The sequence below is a fragment of the Notamacropus eugenii genome, chromosome 3 (assembly GCF_028372415.1).
Source record: "Notamacropus eugenii isolate mMacEug1 chromosome 3, mMacEug1.pri_v2, whole genome shotgun sequence".
In the NCBI taxonomy this organism is placed as follows: Eukaryota; Metazoa; Chordata; class Mammalia; order Diprotodontia; family Macropodidae; genus Notamacropus; species Notamacropus eugenii.
Genome location: NC_092874.1, coordinates 45,365,759 through 45,381,607, shown reverse-complemented (window position 1 = coordinate 45,381,607; position 15,849 = coordinate 45,365,759). Strand labels below are relative to the sequence as shown.

Below are 15,849 nucleotides of genomic sequence, written 5' to 3'. Positions count from 1 at the left end.
TGAAAGACAGAATAGATAGATAGTTGTGTGCAGAACACTTTTTAGTGATACTGGTAAGCATGAAGGTTCCTTATCCTGCAAAATATTGCTTCAATTCTCCTAGACAACTACTAGATGACTGGGTATCAAAGTGGGTAGAGCACTAGCATTGGACTCAGGAAGACCTGAGTTCTAGTCTCAACTCAAACACTAACCTTAGTTCGCTCATCTGTAAAATGGAGGTGATACTAGCACCCACCTCCCAGGGTTATTCTGAGTTAGGCAGCTAATATAGGTACAAAAGACAGAGAATAAATTCTGGCAAGAGAGGAGTTAACCAGTTCTTAAATGGTGTGTGTGTGTGTGTGTGTGTGTGTGTGTGTATGTGTGTGTGTGTATGTGTGTGTGTGTAGTTATATATATATATACATATACACACACACACACATACACACACACACACACACACACACACACACACATATATAGTGACCATTTTCCTCTGGGAGTTAAATTAATTTGTTCTGACCCTTTAGCATCTATCTGAGCACATGTTGATCCCCTATCTGCGTCAGCACTGTGTCAATAGATGACTCTACTACAGGCAGCAGGCTGGACTATTTAAGAGACAGCTTTTCCAAACCACCATAAGTTGTCTAACCTGGACACTCAACACATCTCTCTGGCTCGAAATAGGAAGTTGCTATCATATTTTTAAGGTAGGAAATTCGGAATTAACTCATTTTTATGAGAGGGATGAAATTGTCATTTACTGCCACAGGAATGCCTATTATCATGTATTTCTGGTGATCTATTTTCCATGTCTCTCATGGTTTTAAATTATTACTTATAACTGCATTTTTAACTATTCCTTCTTCAGACTTAGTCAAAATGAGAAACTATGACATTATTTTAAATAGCATTTTTAATGACAATGGTTAGTAAGTTGTAAGTGGAGTCAAATTGATTTGTATTTTTGAGGAAAAAAAGTTTAGTCTTCAAGGTATTAGCATCCTGTTCCCTCACAGATATAATCAAATACTGTAAAAGCTGTCCTTTAAAATGGGACTGAAATCATTTGAAGAAGTATAATGCAGGGTTGGGAAGGCTTTTAAAGTCTTGCCAAATAAAAATGCTGGAAGATTTTAAGGTTCAAAGTAGCTATGGAAATACCATTAAGCACTCCAGTGCTAGGAAAGTGAAAATTGCGTTTGCCCAGGAAACTAGTGTAGACCATTAATGTCTTCTCAAACGTGTTCTGATCTCTAGTGAGACCTCTAAGTCTTTCATATTTCTAATGAAGATGCATTTATTATGGTTAAGATTCAATGCTAAACCTTGTGTATTGCTTGTAAAAAAAAAAAACTGCTGTAAATGGGATTTTTTGTGGTTCTTGACTGCTTTTTAAAATGGATATTTCTTCCCAATTTAATCCAACACAATGGTTACTTAACTAAGGGGGAAATAAGTTCTCTGTTTGAGTCTGATTCAATGAATAGAATCTTCTTTTTAAAATGAATTCTCCTCCCTTTCATCAAAGGTTCTGCTGTCCTGTCTTTGCCTCTCCCCTACTATGAATCTTGTCCAGTATATCCAAGCTAATTAATGATGTTCCATTCAAACTAAAGGTTTCCTCCTAAAGATAGAAAAAAATAGAAGTTTTTCTCGGGGGGAGGAGAGGTGTTGGGGGGTGGATACTGCCTACTTTTTCATAAAGTGTACTTTGTCAGAAAGTAAGGACATATAGATGAAAAAACACTGGACTTCTAAGCTGAGAAACCATAGGCTTATAAAATCACAGATCTAACTGAAGTTCTAACTGAAATGGAGTTCAGGTTATCTAATTTAATCTCATTTTATAGAGGAGGAACTGAGACCCAAGAAGTCACGTGACTTGCCCCCAGGTCAGAAAGGTAACTCAGCAGTCCAGCTAGAATCTAAACTCAGGTCCTCTGCTTCCAAAGCTTTTGTCCTAGCTTCAACCAGTTCCTAACTGTACAACATTTGGTAAAAAAGAAAACAAAAAAACTGAACCTTTCTGGATCTCCGTTGTCTTCATCTGGGAAATGGGAAATTTGGTCTAGATTGGGATTTCTTAATCTGAGGTTCAAAGATATCAAAGGGTCCATGAACTTGGATGAGGGGGGAAAATCACATCATTATTTTCACTAACCTCTAACTGAAGTTTAGTGTTTCCTTCAATTATGAATTTTTTTTAAATCCTTATTATTTTGAGAAGGAACCCATAGGTTTCACTAGAGTGACAAAGGGATCCATGACACACCCAAAAAGCTTACAGATGCGTGCTAGGTACTTTAATCTGCCTCCTTGCATTCCCTCAAGACATATATTTCACTGGGGAAAGAATGAACAAAGCTAAAAAGGCTGGATGATCTGATTTATCTCTGAGATTCCTTCCACTTGGAAAATTCTACAATTCCAGTAAAGGCTCAGTAGACTCAATTAAAACAATAAAAAGACACTTTTATAGGCAAAGGGTCTGTCTCATAGCATCACCTGAAAATGTCCTTTGTATGCTATTTGTACTTTGTCACAAGCTCCTCTAGAGTGTAACCAGGCACCACCTTATCTCTTACCTGGGGTAGCCTCCTGCCAGTCTTCCTCTGTTTTCCACTGCTCCTTCAGCATAGCAGTCTTCTTTCCCCTAACTGCCTCTGAATTCCTTCCCTCCTCCTGCAGCTATGTACAGTAGCCTCAGCATCTGCGTGCTCCTCGCTGTCCTGTCAGCAAGCTCCTTGGGACAACAGCCAAAAGAGTCCAGCCATGCCAACCCAGGGACTTCCGAGCTGGAGCAGAGCCTGGCTGCCCAGCACCGGCATGTCCGTGCTCCTGCCTCCCCCAGTCAACTGAAGCCTCTACAGAGAGCTGATGGAAATGCGGACTCCAGGAGCAACTTCGGGGCTTTGTTGGCCAGGTACATCCAACAAGCCAGGAAAGGTAACAGAATCCCTCACCCTCTTCTCCCTCATCTCTTGCAAATATTTCTACAAGGCTTTTTTGCAATGTTCAGTAGAAAAACTCAGAAGTAAATATATTTATAGGAATAAGTTCCTTTTTTTTCTTTTCCTCAACACATATTTTGCAAGCAACAAAACCTGTAGCCATTTTTAGCATTCTAAGTGCTGAAATAATAATAATTAATGCTAGTGGCAGGTGATGTTTATGTAGCGTTCCTTAAGTTAAAGCTGGAAGACATTGTGGAGGTTTGCAAGGTAAACCTAATTAGTTAAGTCCTATTTCTCATTCCCATATTACAGATGAAGAAATTGAGGCTTGGAGTGCTACAAAGATTTTGTTATTATTTGGCACTGATTCTTAACCTGGGGTCCATGGACATCTTGGGGGTTTGTGGATAGCTTTCAAGGAGTCTGTGAACCTGGATGAGAGAAAAAAACTGCACCTATATCTTCATTAGCCTATGCTTTCCTCTTTATTTTATGTGTTTAAAAATATTATTTACTTCACAGGCTGCCAAAGCCATCTATGATACAAAAAAAAAAAAAAGATTAAGAAAACCCCTATTCTATTCTCAATGGGCAGAGAATGGGAGGAAGGGAGGGAAAGAACTTGGAACTCAGATTTTTTTAAAGAATGTTTAAAAAATGCATGAATAAATAAAAGGGGGAAACGAAATCTAAAATAAATATTTTTTTTAAAAAAACCCTATTGTATATGATGCTCAGTGACTAACTAGAGGGCCAGGCTATGAAAAGAAGAGTCACCAGTAATTCAGTTCCCCATACTGACATTATTTATTTGTTGAGGCTTCAGTTCTTTCTCTGAAGATGTTCATATTTCCTCAATGAATATTTTCACACCAAAACTGAATTAATTCCTTCAGATAATTAAAATAGGATAGTCATAAAAAACTTCTAACCCCTATTTTTTTTAACCAAATATATAGGATCAGTGTGGTACAGTGGGAAGGACATTAGAGCTGGAGTTCCTAGTCTGAATACTGAGCTTACCTTTTAATCCCCATGTAAGAAGCCACTTTGTTTCTCCTCAACCTCTGATTCCTTATCTGTAAAAAGAGGAAATTAATCTAGATGGCTTCCAAGGTACCTTCCAGCCCTAAAACTATGATCATACAATCCCTATGCATTTTGACTTTAAAATCGTGGAGGAACACCCAACGTGAATTTTAATAGACTTACAAGATTTGACAGAAATAGTGGCCCTTAGAATATTAAATTTTGCTGTGTCAGATTTCACCAAAGCAAGAATTAGAAGGAGTGAATGCTTCATGTTAAATGAATGCTTCTCTGCCAAGCTGAGAGGGATCATCCGTGGGTGAGAAGGACATTTGGGTTTAAAACCTTTAAAGACTATCACCATTGTGAAAGGATCTGATGATTTATTTCTTACTGTTTGAATAGAGATTGTTCACCAATTCCCTAAGAGATGAATGAACCATCATTTCTCCAGCATCTGACATTATTCCCTGGGAATAAATTAGGTTCTCAGAAAGCATCATGGACTGGGTTCCAGGAATCCTGGACTTCAATGCCATCTCTGTCCTCACACAGCTCAATGTGGAAAGAACAGAGATTCTAGAGGTTCTACCACTCAAGTCAGTCTCCCAACTTTTATGGTTCTTAAGTCAATAAGCAATTATTAAGATGATATTACATTTTAAAAACTGAGCCAATGTGCAGTCCACAGGGATCCTTATGTAATGGCTTCCATTGCTATTTGGGTTTGATGCCACTGTTAGGGAATTCCTGAATGAGGAGGCTTCCTCTACCAAGGCACATTGGCACCATTGAGTTAGAGTTGAGCAGACCACTGAAAGGTTAAGTGACTTGCCCAGGATCACACAACCAATATGTACCAGAAGCAAGACTTGAACCCATGTTTCCCTTATTTCTAGGGAGGTTTTCCATCCACTTCGCCAGTGCTGCCTCAGGCCAATAGTTTTAGTAATTGCTTCAAGTGGAACTACTTACATGTGACTTTCCTTTCATCCATATATACCTTCCATGTCATGAACTAAGTTTGAGATTGTATTCATAGGATCATGGCATATAAAGTCAAAAATGACCATAAGTTATCTAAGTTCAACCCTCTCAGCTAGCAGGTGAGGAAATTAAGGCAGAGAAATGAAGTGATTAACTCAGGATCTCATAGGTAGGAAAAAGAAAAGCAATGATTCAATCCTCTTCACTGGAACAAATGGGGAAGATGTGACTAAATCACACTTCTCTTGATAAGGATCTGGAGGTCTTAGTGGACCACAGGTTCAATACAAGTCATGGCAGTAAAAGAAAAAAAAATAGATAATGCAGTCTTGGGCAACATTCAGAAGGGCATAAAAAGAAGGAGATAGTCTACTTGCTGAATTCTGCCCTGATCAGGCCATATCTGGTGTATCCTGTTCCATTTGGGGCGCAGTATTTTAGGAAAGACTTTTGATAACCTCAGAAACATCCAGACAAGGGGAATACAGATGGTAAAAAAAAAAAAAAAAAAAAAAAAAGTCCTTGAGATCTTGCTACAAAAAATTAATTGGAGGATCTGGGAATCTTTAGCCTGGAGAAGGGAAGACTTAGGAAATATGTGATATAATTAAAGTATTTTTTTAAGTATTAAGTATTTAAATATTTAAGTATTTTTAAGTATTTAGCTATTTTAAGTATTGAAGTATTAGAAAGGGCTGTCCTGTGAAAGAGCTGTAAGACATACTTTTCTTGGCCCCAGAGGGTGGTACTGAGTCATTGGCAAAGTATGTAAATGGGCAAATTTAGGCTGAATACAAGAAATTAAAAATCCCAACAATGAAAGCTATAAAAAAGTGGAATGGGTTGCCTCTGGAAGTCATGATTTCCTCCTCATTGAAGGTCTCCAAGTCAAGGTCACATGACCACTTGTTGAATCTGTTGCAGAGGGTCCTTATTCAGGAATGGAGAGAACTAGCCAATTTCCAAGATCCCTTCCCCCTCTGATTCCGTGATTCAGAGTCCAGTGAGGAATCTCTACTTATATCACAACCATATCCCCATCATATGACCCTATTAGGTGAAAAAATAGAGGATTTGTTCTTCTTAGAATTGTCTTCATATTTCCCATTAATTGCAGCCCTTTTAGCCAACTCTGAGTCAGAAGGTAAAGTTAGGTTGCCACTTCAGCAAATTGTCTTCCTCTTTCAGGAAATTGGTCAGAGTGGCATGCTGATTTTCCCTTCCTGCTAAGCCAGTGGAAAGTTAGAAGTCCTATGGCAAAGGTTGCATCAATTCTTTAATGATCTTCTAAGTTTTTGGTTAATTAGCTATAACAAGATGCTTGAGATGTGTCCTAGCTGTGTGACTTTGGGCAAGTCATCCTGGTTCTCAGTTTCCCCATCCATGAGATGAGGGGGAGGGACTAGAGGCCCTTCCCAGATCTAAATCTGTTCTTGTCCTAATCCTTTGCCCTTCATTCACAATCTCTTCTTTTGCTGTAAGGATAAGCTCATTTTGCAAAACCAAATGAAATGTGCCTTTGTCACATAAACTGCTCATATTACAAGGGTGTCACTAGGCTCTCCTTCAAAATTAATATGAAACATCGACATGTAACTCTCACCCACTTCATTTGAATATTTTGAGATGGTTCACATTTCAGACTTCTAAGTTGTATGTAAAGTGAGATATGAGTTTACAATTAAGCCAAGTGTGTCGCTGCAGGTTATCAAATATCTCTTAGATAAAGGGCCTAAAAAATATTCTGTCTTCCATCTGTTCCTGCCTGGTCTGTGTTGTAAAGTCTAACTGAACTGTACCTTTGGAAGCTCCTCTATGACACTTCCCACCAGAACCATGGCAATATCAAAATTCCTGTGCTGGCTTCCTGGCCCAACCCCAAAGGCACTGAGTCCACTTTCCTATTACAAGGTATTTTCTTTGCTTGAATAAGCAGCAGTATCACTGGGGAGGTTTTGATTGGCCAGCCCTCTATGGAGGGGCATTTATCCTAACTATAAATACCACATTTGCAAAGCAAATCTTGAGCTTATATATGTTACAGTTAAATTCTGAAAATTGGCTAATTTTGACAGGGAGCTGAATAATTATAGATTATGACTGAATTGACCATCTGTTCCCAACCCACTATTTTATTTATGGAACAAATAAACATTATGATCTGTCAGCATAACTAAGACAAGTAACAATGGAGTATCTGATAAAAGACTGACCTTAAATCTGGAAGTCCTGGGTTCAAGTCCTGCATCTCAAATGTGTGACCAAGAACAAGCTGTTTAAATTTTCAGGGCCATACATTCCCCCCAGACTATAAATTAAAGACTACATTGCTGATACGCATAGTTGAGGGTCTTTACATGTTGCACATTTATTTCATTTGTTTTCAGTAATGTCCTACTCTTTGTGACCCTTTTTGGGTATTTTATTGTCATTTCTTCTCCAGCTCATTTTACAAATGAGGAAATTGAGGCAAACAGGGTGAAGTGACTTGCCTAGAGCCACATAGCTAGTAAGTGTCTAAGGCCAGATTTCAATTCAGGAAGATGAGTCTTCCTGACTCCAGGCCAAGTTCTTTATCCACTATGGCGCCACCTAGTTGCTCTTGGCACAGAGTAAGCACTTAGTAAATGTTTCTTGGACTGACTTAGATTGAGCTCCTCTAGGGCAGGTGCTGTCCTTTGACTTTCTTTGTCTCCCCAGCATTTAAGCACAGTGCCTGGAATACAGAAGACACTTAATAAATGCTTATTCACTGATCCACTCCCACAGATGAAACCATACACAAATAAAAAAAAATCTAACATATTTAAATGTGATGAACTGTGCTTTAAGTTACTTTTTTTAACAAGGCTAATTAATTGGGAAAGGATTTGTTTGTTGACAGGTAGTAATAGTAGAAAGATCATATGTTTACCACCCCCCAAGATTAAAAGTTTCTCATTTGCACCACCAAAAGCTATTAGGCTGATTTATTCAGCTTGCATCCATTAATATTGACCAATAGAAGGAGTTATATCCATTGCAGTCAAAACTACTTTGATTAGAATATGGAAATTTTCAAATGCAAAATTGTATCTTTCATCCTTAGAGAAATAATCACTATATGGATGGAAGGAAATGCAATTTACTTTCTTCTGATCAACACTCTCTGGGTGCTCTTTACTAAAATTTAGAGAAATAATGCGATGGAATCGGGGCATTTTAATAAAATACAAAGCAACTAACTCTATGGCACAATGGGTAGAGAGCCACTGTGGAGTGACTATAGAGTCAGGAAGACCTGGGCTCAAATCCTGCATTAGATTCTGGCTATGTGACCCTGAGAAAGTCAATTTTCTTCTGTCTGACTCAGTTTCCTCATCTGTAAAATGGGTATTATAATAACAACTACCTCCCAGGGCTGTTGTGAACAATAAATGAGATAATATTTATAAAGCACTTTATTAAGTTTAAAGTGCTATATAGATGCAATTATATATCCTTATATATACTCTTACATGTTATATATATATATGTATATACATATGCATATATATGGGCATGTATGCTGTTATATACCCTTAATGTCCCAAGTACACCATTAAGAATTCCAGAAGATCACAGATCTGATTGGAGCCTCTTGGCAATTTGGGGGTGAAAAAGTTATAACCATCTTATGTACAGTGATTTTGGAGTAGGAATAACCGGGACTTGGAATCAGGAGAGCCAGGTCATTCTGTCTTTAAAGTGTTAAAGTCATTTTTTTAAAATATCAGTTCATTTCCCTGAGGTTGTTTCCACATCTGTAAGATGAGGTTAAAAATTCTTGCTCTGAGAACCTTCTAAGATTGCTAGAGGAAAGCATTTTTACCAAGCATCATATAAATGAGAGGTATTACATATTCTCTGGAGAAACCATATTTTCATCCTCTCATTCAATCTTTTGAAATCTATATGGGAATCTCTCAGCTTTAAATGAAATCTTTAAAAGATTTGTTTTCTGCTTGCCAGTTCAGTTTTTACCATTTGGTGGAATTTAATGCCTAAAGTGGATTATTTAAAAAATATATATATCACTTCCCTCTCAACTTTACTGTGAATGTTATTAGCATTCCTGGGCTTTTCATCTTACATTATATTTTAAAAGCTACTTTCTTCAGAAAAGAATTGTACCCATTGTGATGTTTTTTTAATGGTGTTTATCCAGCTGAGGAGTTCAATTCCACTGGGAAGCAATCATTCCAATATCAGAATATTAAAAGTGCATTAGCTTAATCATTATGGCTTTTAGGATTAGCCAAGCATATTTAGGAATCTTACAAGATAAAACTAAAAAATGCCTAACTACCAGTCGGCTCAAAATGAGCAACCACTATATGCTAGGTTTGCAGTATCTTCCTGAGGAGGCTGGGAGTAGAAAGAAAGGCTCAATTGGGAACAACTCTTCCTGTCCTAGAAAAACAAATGAACACAGAAGTAGAAACACTAATAGAGCATCTTTACCTTATTTTGAGTCATGGACCCCTTTGGCATCCAGTGGAGCCTGTGGTCCTGCAAATAATGCTTTTAAATGCATAAAAAATACATAGAATTACAAGTAAAAAAATATTGTGAAATACAGTTATCAAAACATTTTAAGAAACAGGTTCCTGGACTCCAGCTTACTAACCCCTGAACTACAAAAGCACATAAAAGTAAAAGCACAAATAGCTTAAAGAATACAGTAACTGACATTTCTATGGTGCTTTAAAGTTTGCAAAACACTTTATAAATGTTGTCTCATTTGTAGGATCAGAACAATCCTGGGAAGTACTTTTATGATTCTGGTTTCACTGATGAGGAAACTAAGGCAAACTTGCCCGTGGTCACATGGCTAGTTAAGTGTCTGAGGCTGGATTTGAAATCAGTTGTTCCTGATTCAGAGGGTACAGGGTGGGATGGGGGAGGGAGTATGTTCTATCCACTGGGCCACTGAGTTGCCTCTTAGATGATAGACATGCATATATGCATATACATTTATGTGTATGAATAATGCACATATATAATGAACAATCCTATAAGTGACTTAAAAATATCCAGAAATATTTATACTTTGCAGAAATGTATTTAATGGGAGGGATGTCAAAGCTAAAGTCTAGAGATCTGGGTTAAAATCTTCCTTCTGATACCTAATAGCTGCATGACCCTAGGTAAGTCACAAGCTCTCCATGAGGTTGTTTTCTCATTTGTACAATGGACATGATAGTCAGCCAATAAACATTAAGAGCCTACTGTGTAAGTGGGGTTGTGAAGAGTCCGACTGCACTGAAAGGACTGAACAACAAAAAAGGATGTACCAGGCACTGGTTGTTGTTTTTCAGTCATATCTTATTCTTTATGACCTCATTTGGGGTTTTCTTGGCAGATACTGGAATGGTTTTCCATTTCCTTCTCAAGCTCATTTTACAGATGAGAAAACTGAAGCAAACAGGGTTAAGTGACTTGTCCAGGGTCATACAGCTATGAAATGTCAGACTGGATTTGAACTCAGGAAAATGAGTTTTCCTCACTCCAGACCCAGCCTCTATCCACTGCACCCCCTAGCTGCCTTCTGTTAACAATAGTATTGCCATATAAGTACCACCTGTTAAATTAGAAATTCCTAGAACAGTTCCCAATACAAATTGCTGCTTAACTAGTGTAGTAACTACCCCCTTTCTGATTCACCCAACTTGCACTTGGGTTGGATTGTACTCTGCTGGAACACCAAGGCTGTATTTTTGGCTGCCTGTCTCCAGCTAGGATCTTGTACTTACAAAACATTTAATAAGTATTTGTTTAGTGAATAGGGTTGAGTTTTTAACAATCATAATAAGGATGACTGAATGGCAGGAGGCCTATAAACTGGGATCTAACCCCAAATTAGACTTTCTAATTTGTCCCTGAAGGCAAAAAAAAAGAAAAAAGAGCCTGTACTGGATTTTGAGAACTATGGGGTCTAAGGGACAGCCAAGAGAGTAAAGTGATGCTTGCCTCTAGGTGGGGAGTAGATTGGAGAGGCTATATACACTGAGGCCAAAACAAGACTGTTCCAAGTGTGGCGGACAAGGAATATCAAAGCCCAGGGAAGGATCAGAAAAATTCAGGGGAAAAAGAAATATAAAAAAAAAAATGTTTATTTATTTTGCTTCTTTAAAAATTTTTATTTGGGCTTTTGAAAAGCCATTAAAAAATAGAAAAACGTTGTAGGTCTTCCTCCTAATCCCACCTTATATTTTTAGTTGAGCACGATGGTCCAAGGGAGCTTATCAAAGATTTAGGTGAACTATGAATCTGAAGACTGGTATCTGGAGGCCTTGGATTGGTGGCATGCTTTGCCCTGGGATTGTATCCTAGGGATTCCTTTCACAGCACATCTGCCTCATGAGGCAGCGATGACTATTCACTTAGACTGCCATGTTTGATTCCTAATAGACTCTAAAAGTCTTGCAATAGCAATCACTCTTAGGGAGACCTAGCCTAGAGACTTGGGTCTTGAGCATCTACTAGGCATTTCTCATTCGGTATAAACATTGGTAAAATACACATTGCCTCCTATCTCAGATTCTGAAAGTGCTGGGACCCCCCAAAATGACTGCATGGGCAATGTTGGCACATTTATCTTTCAGAGATATACATAGGCAGGTACAGAGATCTGGAGATATGCATAGAGATTTCCTCCTGTTCTAGAAATTCAAAGCAGCCTTCTTGATGTTTCTCACACATAACATGCTATGTTCCATCTCTGTACCTTTGCATAGGCTTTCTCCCATGCCCCTCTCTCCTTACCTTCACTTCTTGGAATTCTTAGTTTCCTTCAAAGTTCATCCTAAGCACCACCTCTAACATGAATTCCTTCTTGATTCCCCCCCTCCATGTTAGTATCTCCCCCACCCATGACCTTTAATTTGGTATATTTATAACCATATATACTTTAGCATATCCTTATTTATGTATAGATAATGGTATTGATCCTTTTTCAGAATGAAGGATGAACAATAAACAACAAGCAGTCTCCCTTGTTAGAGTACAAGCTCCCTGAGGACAGAAACTCTTTCATTTTGGTCTTTGTATCTCTAGCATCTTAGCACAATCTCTGGCATACAGTGGGTGCTTACTAAATGCTTATGGGATTATTGACTGACTGACTGATTGGAAGTTAAGCCAAGAAACATGTCATCTTGTTAATGATTCAAATTGAATGTTTTATTCTGCTGTGTGCAGAGTTTTTCAAACGTCTAAATATAGTTTTAAGCTTGAATAACTTAAATGTTTGGGTGTCAAAAAAGAGACATAGCAGTTGACATTGTAGGCATAGTAAGGTATGCATGTTCACACAGATAGTTATGTGTACATACGCATTCATCCATAATATATCCCCAGGATTCCAACTTGGGTCCTCGGACTCTACTAAAAACCTAGGCAAGGTAGATTGTTATACACAAGCATTAAGGTGACTTTCGCATTTCTCAATAAATTGCCTGCTTTTCCAATCCAAGATTTTGTTACTCATAATTGCCCCATAGACTTTATAGAAAGCTGAGGGCCACCTCCAGCTAGATGAAGCAGTTCACAATGGCCCTACCAAGGGTGATGACTGTGTAGCTCTCTATTTGATTTTTAGTTCCTGAATAATAAAGAATGTAGAAGTTTGCTACCTTAGGTAAGGAGGTAGAGAGCATGAAGAATCTGTGCTGGTGAATGTTCAACAACCAGCTCTCTGAAAATCCACAACCCATTTTTAAGTTTAATTTGCATCCTTTAAAATTTCTTCATAACTTTCTTAAGTCTTGGCAACCAACAAAACACTGGCTCAAGCCCTGATGTGCAGCATTTGCTCATTTCCAAGGCGCAACAATTGGATAACAATAACAATGTATCAGTTATACATATTAATACATATTGATAAAGTAAAGAATATGATATATAAATGTGATTTATTATATTTAATGTGTTATACCTATGTGTTATATTTAAAATACAATATCAAAAAGTATGATACAAGTAATAATAAATATTAATTTATTTAAAATATTAATAAATTATAAAAATAAAAGAATTTGTTCTGTGAAGTTTGGATTCAGTCAAAGGGCTGAATTTAAGGACCTAGAGGGTCCCAGGTTCCCCACCACTGGTGCAAATCTTCATACTGAAAATGTAACAATTGGCTTTCCCTACCTGATTAGAGCTGGTTCCAGCTCACCATGCTGGAAGCATAGAAAAGCTTTCCTCTAGATCAGGGGTTCTTAATCTAAAGTCTTTTTTTTATTGTTTCTAGTGTTTTGATGACTGTATTTCAATAAAATTTTAATGCTATGTAGTTTATTTTATGCATTTAAAGACTAGACACTGCCAGAGGAATCCATGACCTAGTAGAGGTCCAGAACCCCAGCTCTAGTACCTCTGATGGGCATCTATGTAATTTAGAGGCAAAATCAGATTCTTTTTTTTGAGTGAGTAGTTGCTGAAGTTGGAGGCTTGAAACCTCAGCAAGAGAATACAGTTGGTGTTTTGATGACATACAAAACTAACTTACTGAGAAATGATCGTTCTGTGCCATATGTGATTTCTGAAACAGATCCAAGAAGATGCTGCAGTTCCTATAAATGGTAATCAAAAGAACTTTGTGTTTAGCAAACTTATGTTCACTTTAGATTACTGATTTTAAAAAAAATAAGATAAACTGTGACCTACAAAGTAAGATACTAAGAAAGAAACAAAGAAAGAAAAACTCAGTATGGGAATCTGTAACCAAGGTGGGATCATCAGGGCTTTGTCACAAAGTTAAAAGTTGTTGGCAGCATTTGCAATTCTTTAGCAGATTAATTAGTTAAAATAGAAATCTACTAAATATCTTCCTGGGATCACCAGCAACCTATGTTCTAGAGTCTCTGTCTTCTATCACTCCCAACTCCTACTCAGTTAAGGGCATACTTCATGCCACTTGCCCCTGGTACAAAGATTCTTATGAAAAAACCAAGGTTTTCATCACTGGACACATCATCTTCTCAATCTGTTAGAGCATATCCATTCTAGCTTGGTACCAGTGGCTGGCCCCTAGAAAGCAGTGATTGGTTGTTGATTAGAAAGTTTAGAACAAGGTTCGCCAAGGTTGATGTATGCGACCCAGATAGTCTCAGTCCCATTTCATGCATTTTCAAACTATTCTGGGTCTGCATTGTATACACATGGGATACAAGGACTTAATCCAGGAAAAGAATCTGAAGGCATAAAAGGCCTTCTGATTCTGGGCACCAACAGTAACATACCTGGCATTATTTAGTGTGGCTTCAGTGGGAGGGCATACTTCAAGAAAAACAGGGCACTACAAATAAAATTTCAAAATTGCATTTGCAGCGTCAACAAATTCCCTTGCTTCACATATAATATAAGTACCTAAAGGGAGGGACTGTCTCATTTTTGCCTTTCTATACTCACCACGTAGCACTGTATGTGGCACATAGTAGGTACTTAACAAAATGCCTGTTGATTAATGGATCGATTTGCTTTTGCTTCTTTCCCTTTCCTCATCCTATTAGGTTCTTCTGCTAGGATGCCAGTCATCAAAAATCTCCAGAGCATCGACCCCAACCACAGGATAAATGACAGGGATTACATGGGCTGGATGGATTTTGGGCGCCGAAGTATTGAGGAGTATGAATATTCCTCCTGAAGAGGGTCAGAGCCCAACTGGAAATGATCCTCACCATTCTCCACAGAAAAATAATATTAACAAGACTAATCATTTGTCATCTCAACCAACTGATGTTTTAAATATGCATCATATATATTTAAGTATTCGATGTAAAAAATCTGCTTGTAAAACTGTATGATACACATATACAGAATTTTCCAAAAGAGAGGAAAAAAACCTCATGTTTCCTTTCCCTATGATTTCTGGTCCTACACAGTTGATATGACATTAAAATCTCATTCAATCCTCTTAGCTGGTCTTGTTGGCTGTTTGGCAATGAACTTTTGGGGTGATTAATGTCCATGCCCCAAAACCGAATTTTAAGGTCCTGTAAGATCATTCTAGCGACTGACATCCAGAGGGATCCCAGCCTAAATCCAGGCTGAAATGGTTGCCCTTTTCCATGTTGCCCTAGCATCAGGAGTCTGTTAGATTCAGTTTTTTATGACCCTGGACCTTCCTGGTTCCCCTTTCTCCTTCTCTTTCCAATTGCAAGTTGTCCCCTGAGACATCTACTAACTGCTACAATTCATGGAATAAATAGAATGTTCTCCGGCTTATGGTGAGTTAAACTTTAGTCTTATGAACTAGCCAAGGGGAATAGACAGCTGTGGGAGATGTATGGTAACAAACCAAAAACCAGATCATCTAAATTGTTTTTGAAGTAAAGGACTCAGAATTTATTAAAAACACCCACACATTCATTATTTTTGTTCCTAGCTCACTTTCCTCCAAGTACTTCTTAGCTTAAATTATATAAGAAGTAACCCAAATAAAACTCTGGACCCATTGCCTCATGCCTGATTTACTGATAGTGGGGATATGTTTTTCTCTAAGGATTAAACTGGGTAAGAGTCTCCCAGGATTCCAGGTTGGAGCCTTTGGCTCTATTAGAATCAGTCCTTCTCTTGAGTAGCCAGAGAAGAGTTAACAATTTATACATAGCACTCAATTGTCCTTTAAATATGTTATCCTACTTGGTCATCACAGCAATCCTGAGAGCTAGATGCTGTTATTATCCCCACTTGACAGATGAGATAACCGAGGCAGGCAGAAGTTAAGTGACCTGCCTAGGGTCTCACAGCTACCATCTAGGGCAAAAGCATTTTTCTCCACTATGAAGGCTAAAGAGGTAAAATGGCAATCTCACCCTTAGAAAAGTTGGAAGAAAGAGGAAAGAATAATCCAGGGTTTCCA

General features: G+C 38.0%; 1 protein-coding gene across 1 annotated transcript; it reads left to right on the top strand.

Annotated features, from left to right (window-relative positions):
* The first annotated feature begins 583 nt into the window (after positions 1-583).
* CCK (cholecystokinin) lies at positions 584-14,904 on the top strand. Its single transcript, XM_072650246.1, has 3 exons — positions 584-698; positions 2,680-2,937; positions 14,498-14,904. The coding sequence occupies exons 2-3, from the start codon at positions 2,682-2,684 to the stop codon at positions 14,629-14,631; spliced, it is 390 nt and encodes a 129-aa protein (XP_072506347.1). The 5' UTR covers positions 584-698; positions 2,680-2,681; the 3' UTR covers positions 14,632-14,904.
* The last annotated feature ends 945 nt before the right edge of the window (positions 14,905-15,849 follow it).

Coding starts and splice junctions, on each gene's coding strand:
- CCK (XM_072650246.1), top strand. CDS start 2,682: ATGTACAGTAGCCTCAGCATCTGCGTGCTCCTCGCTGTCCTGTCAGCA. Junction 2,938..14,497: donor CATCCAACAAGCCAGGAAAG/GTAACAGAATCC, acceptor TCATCCTATTAG/GTTCTTCTGCTAGGATGCCA.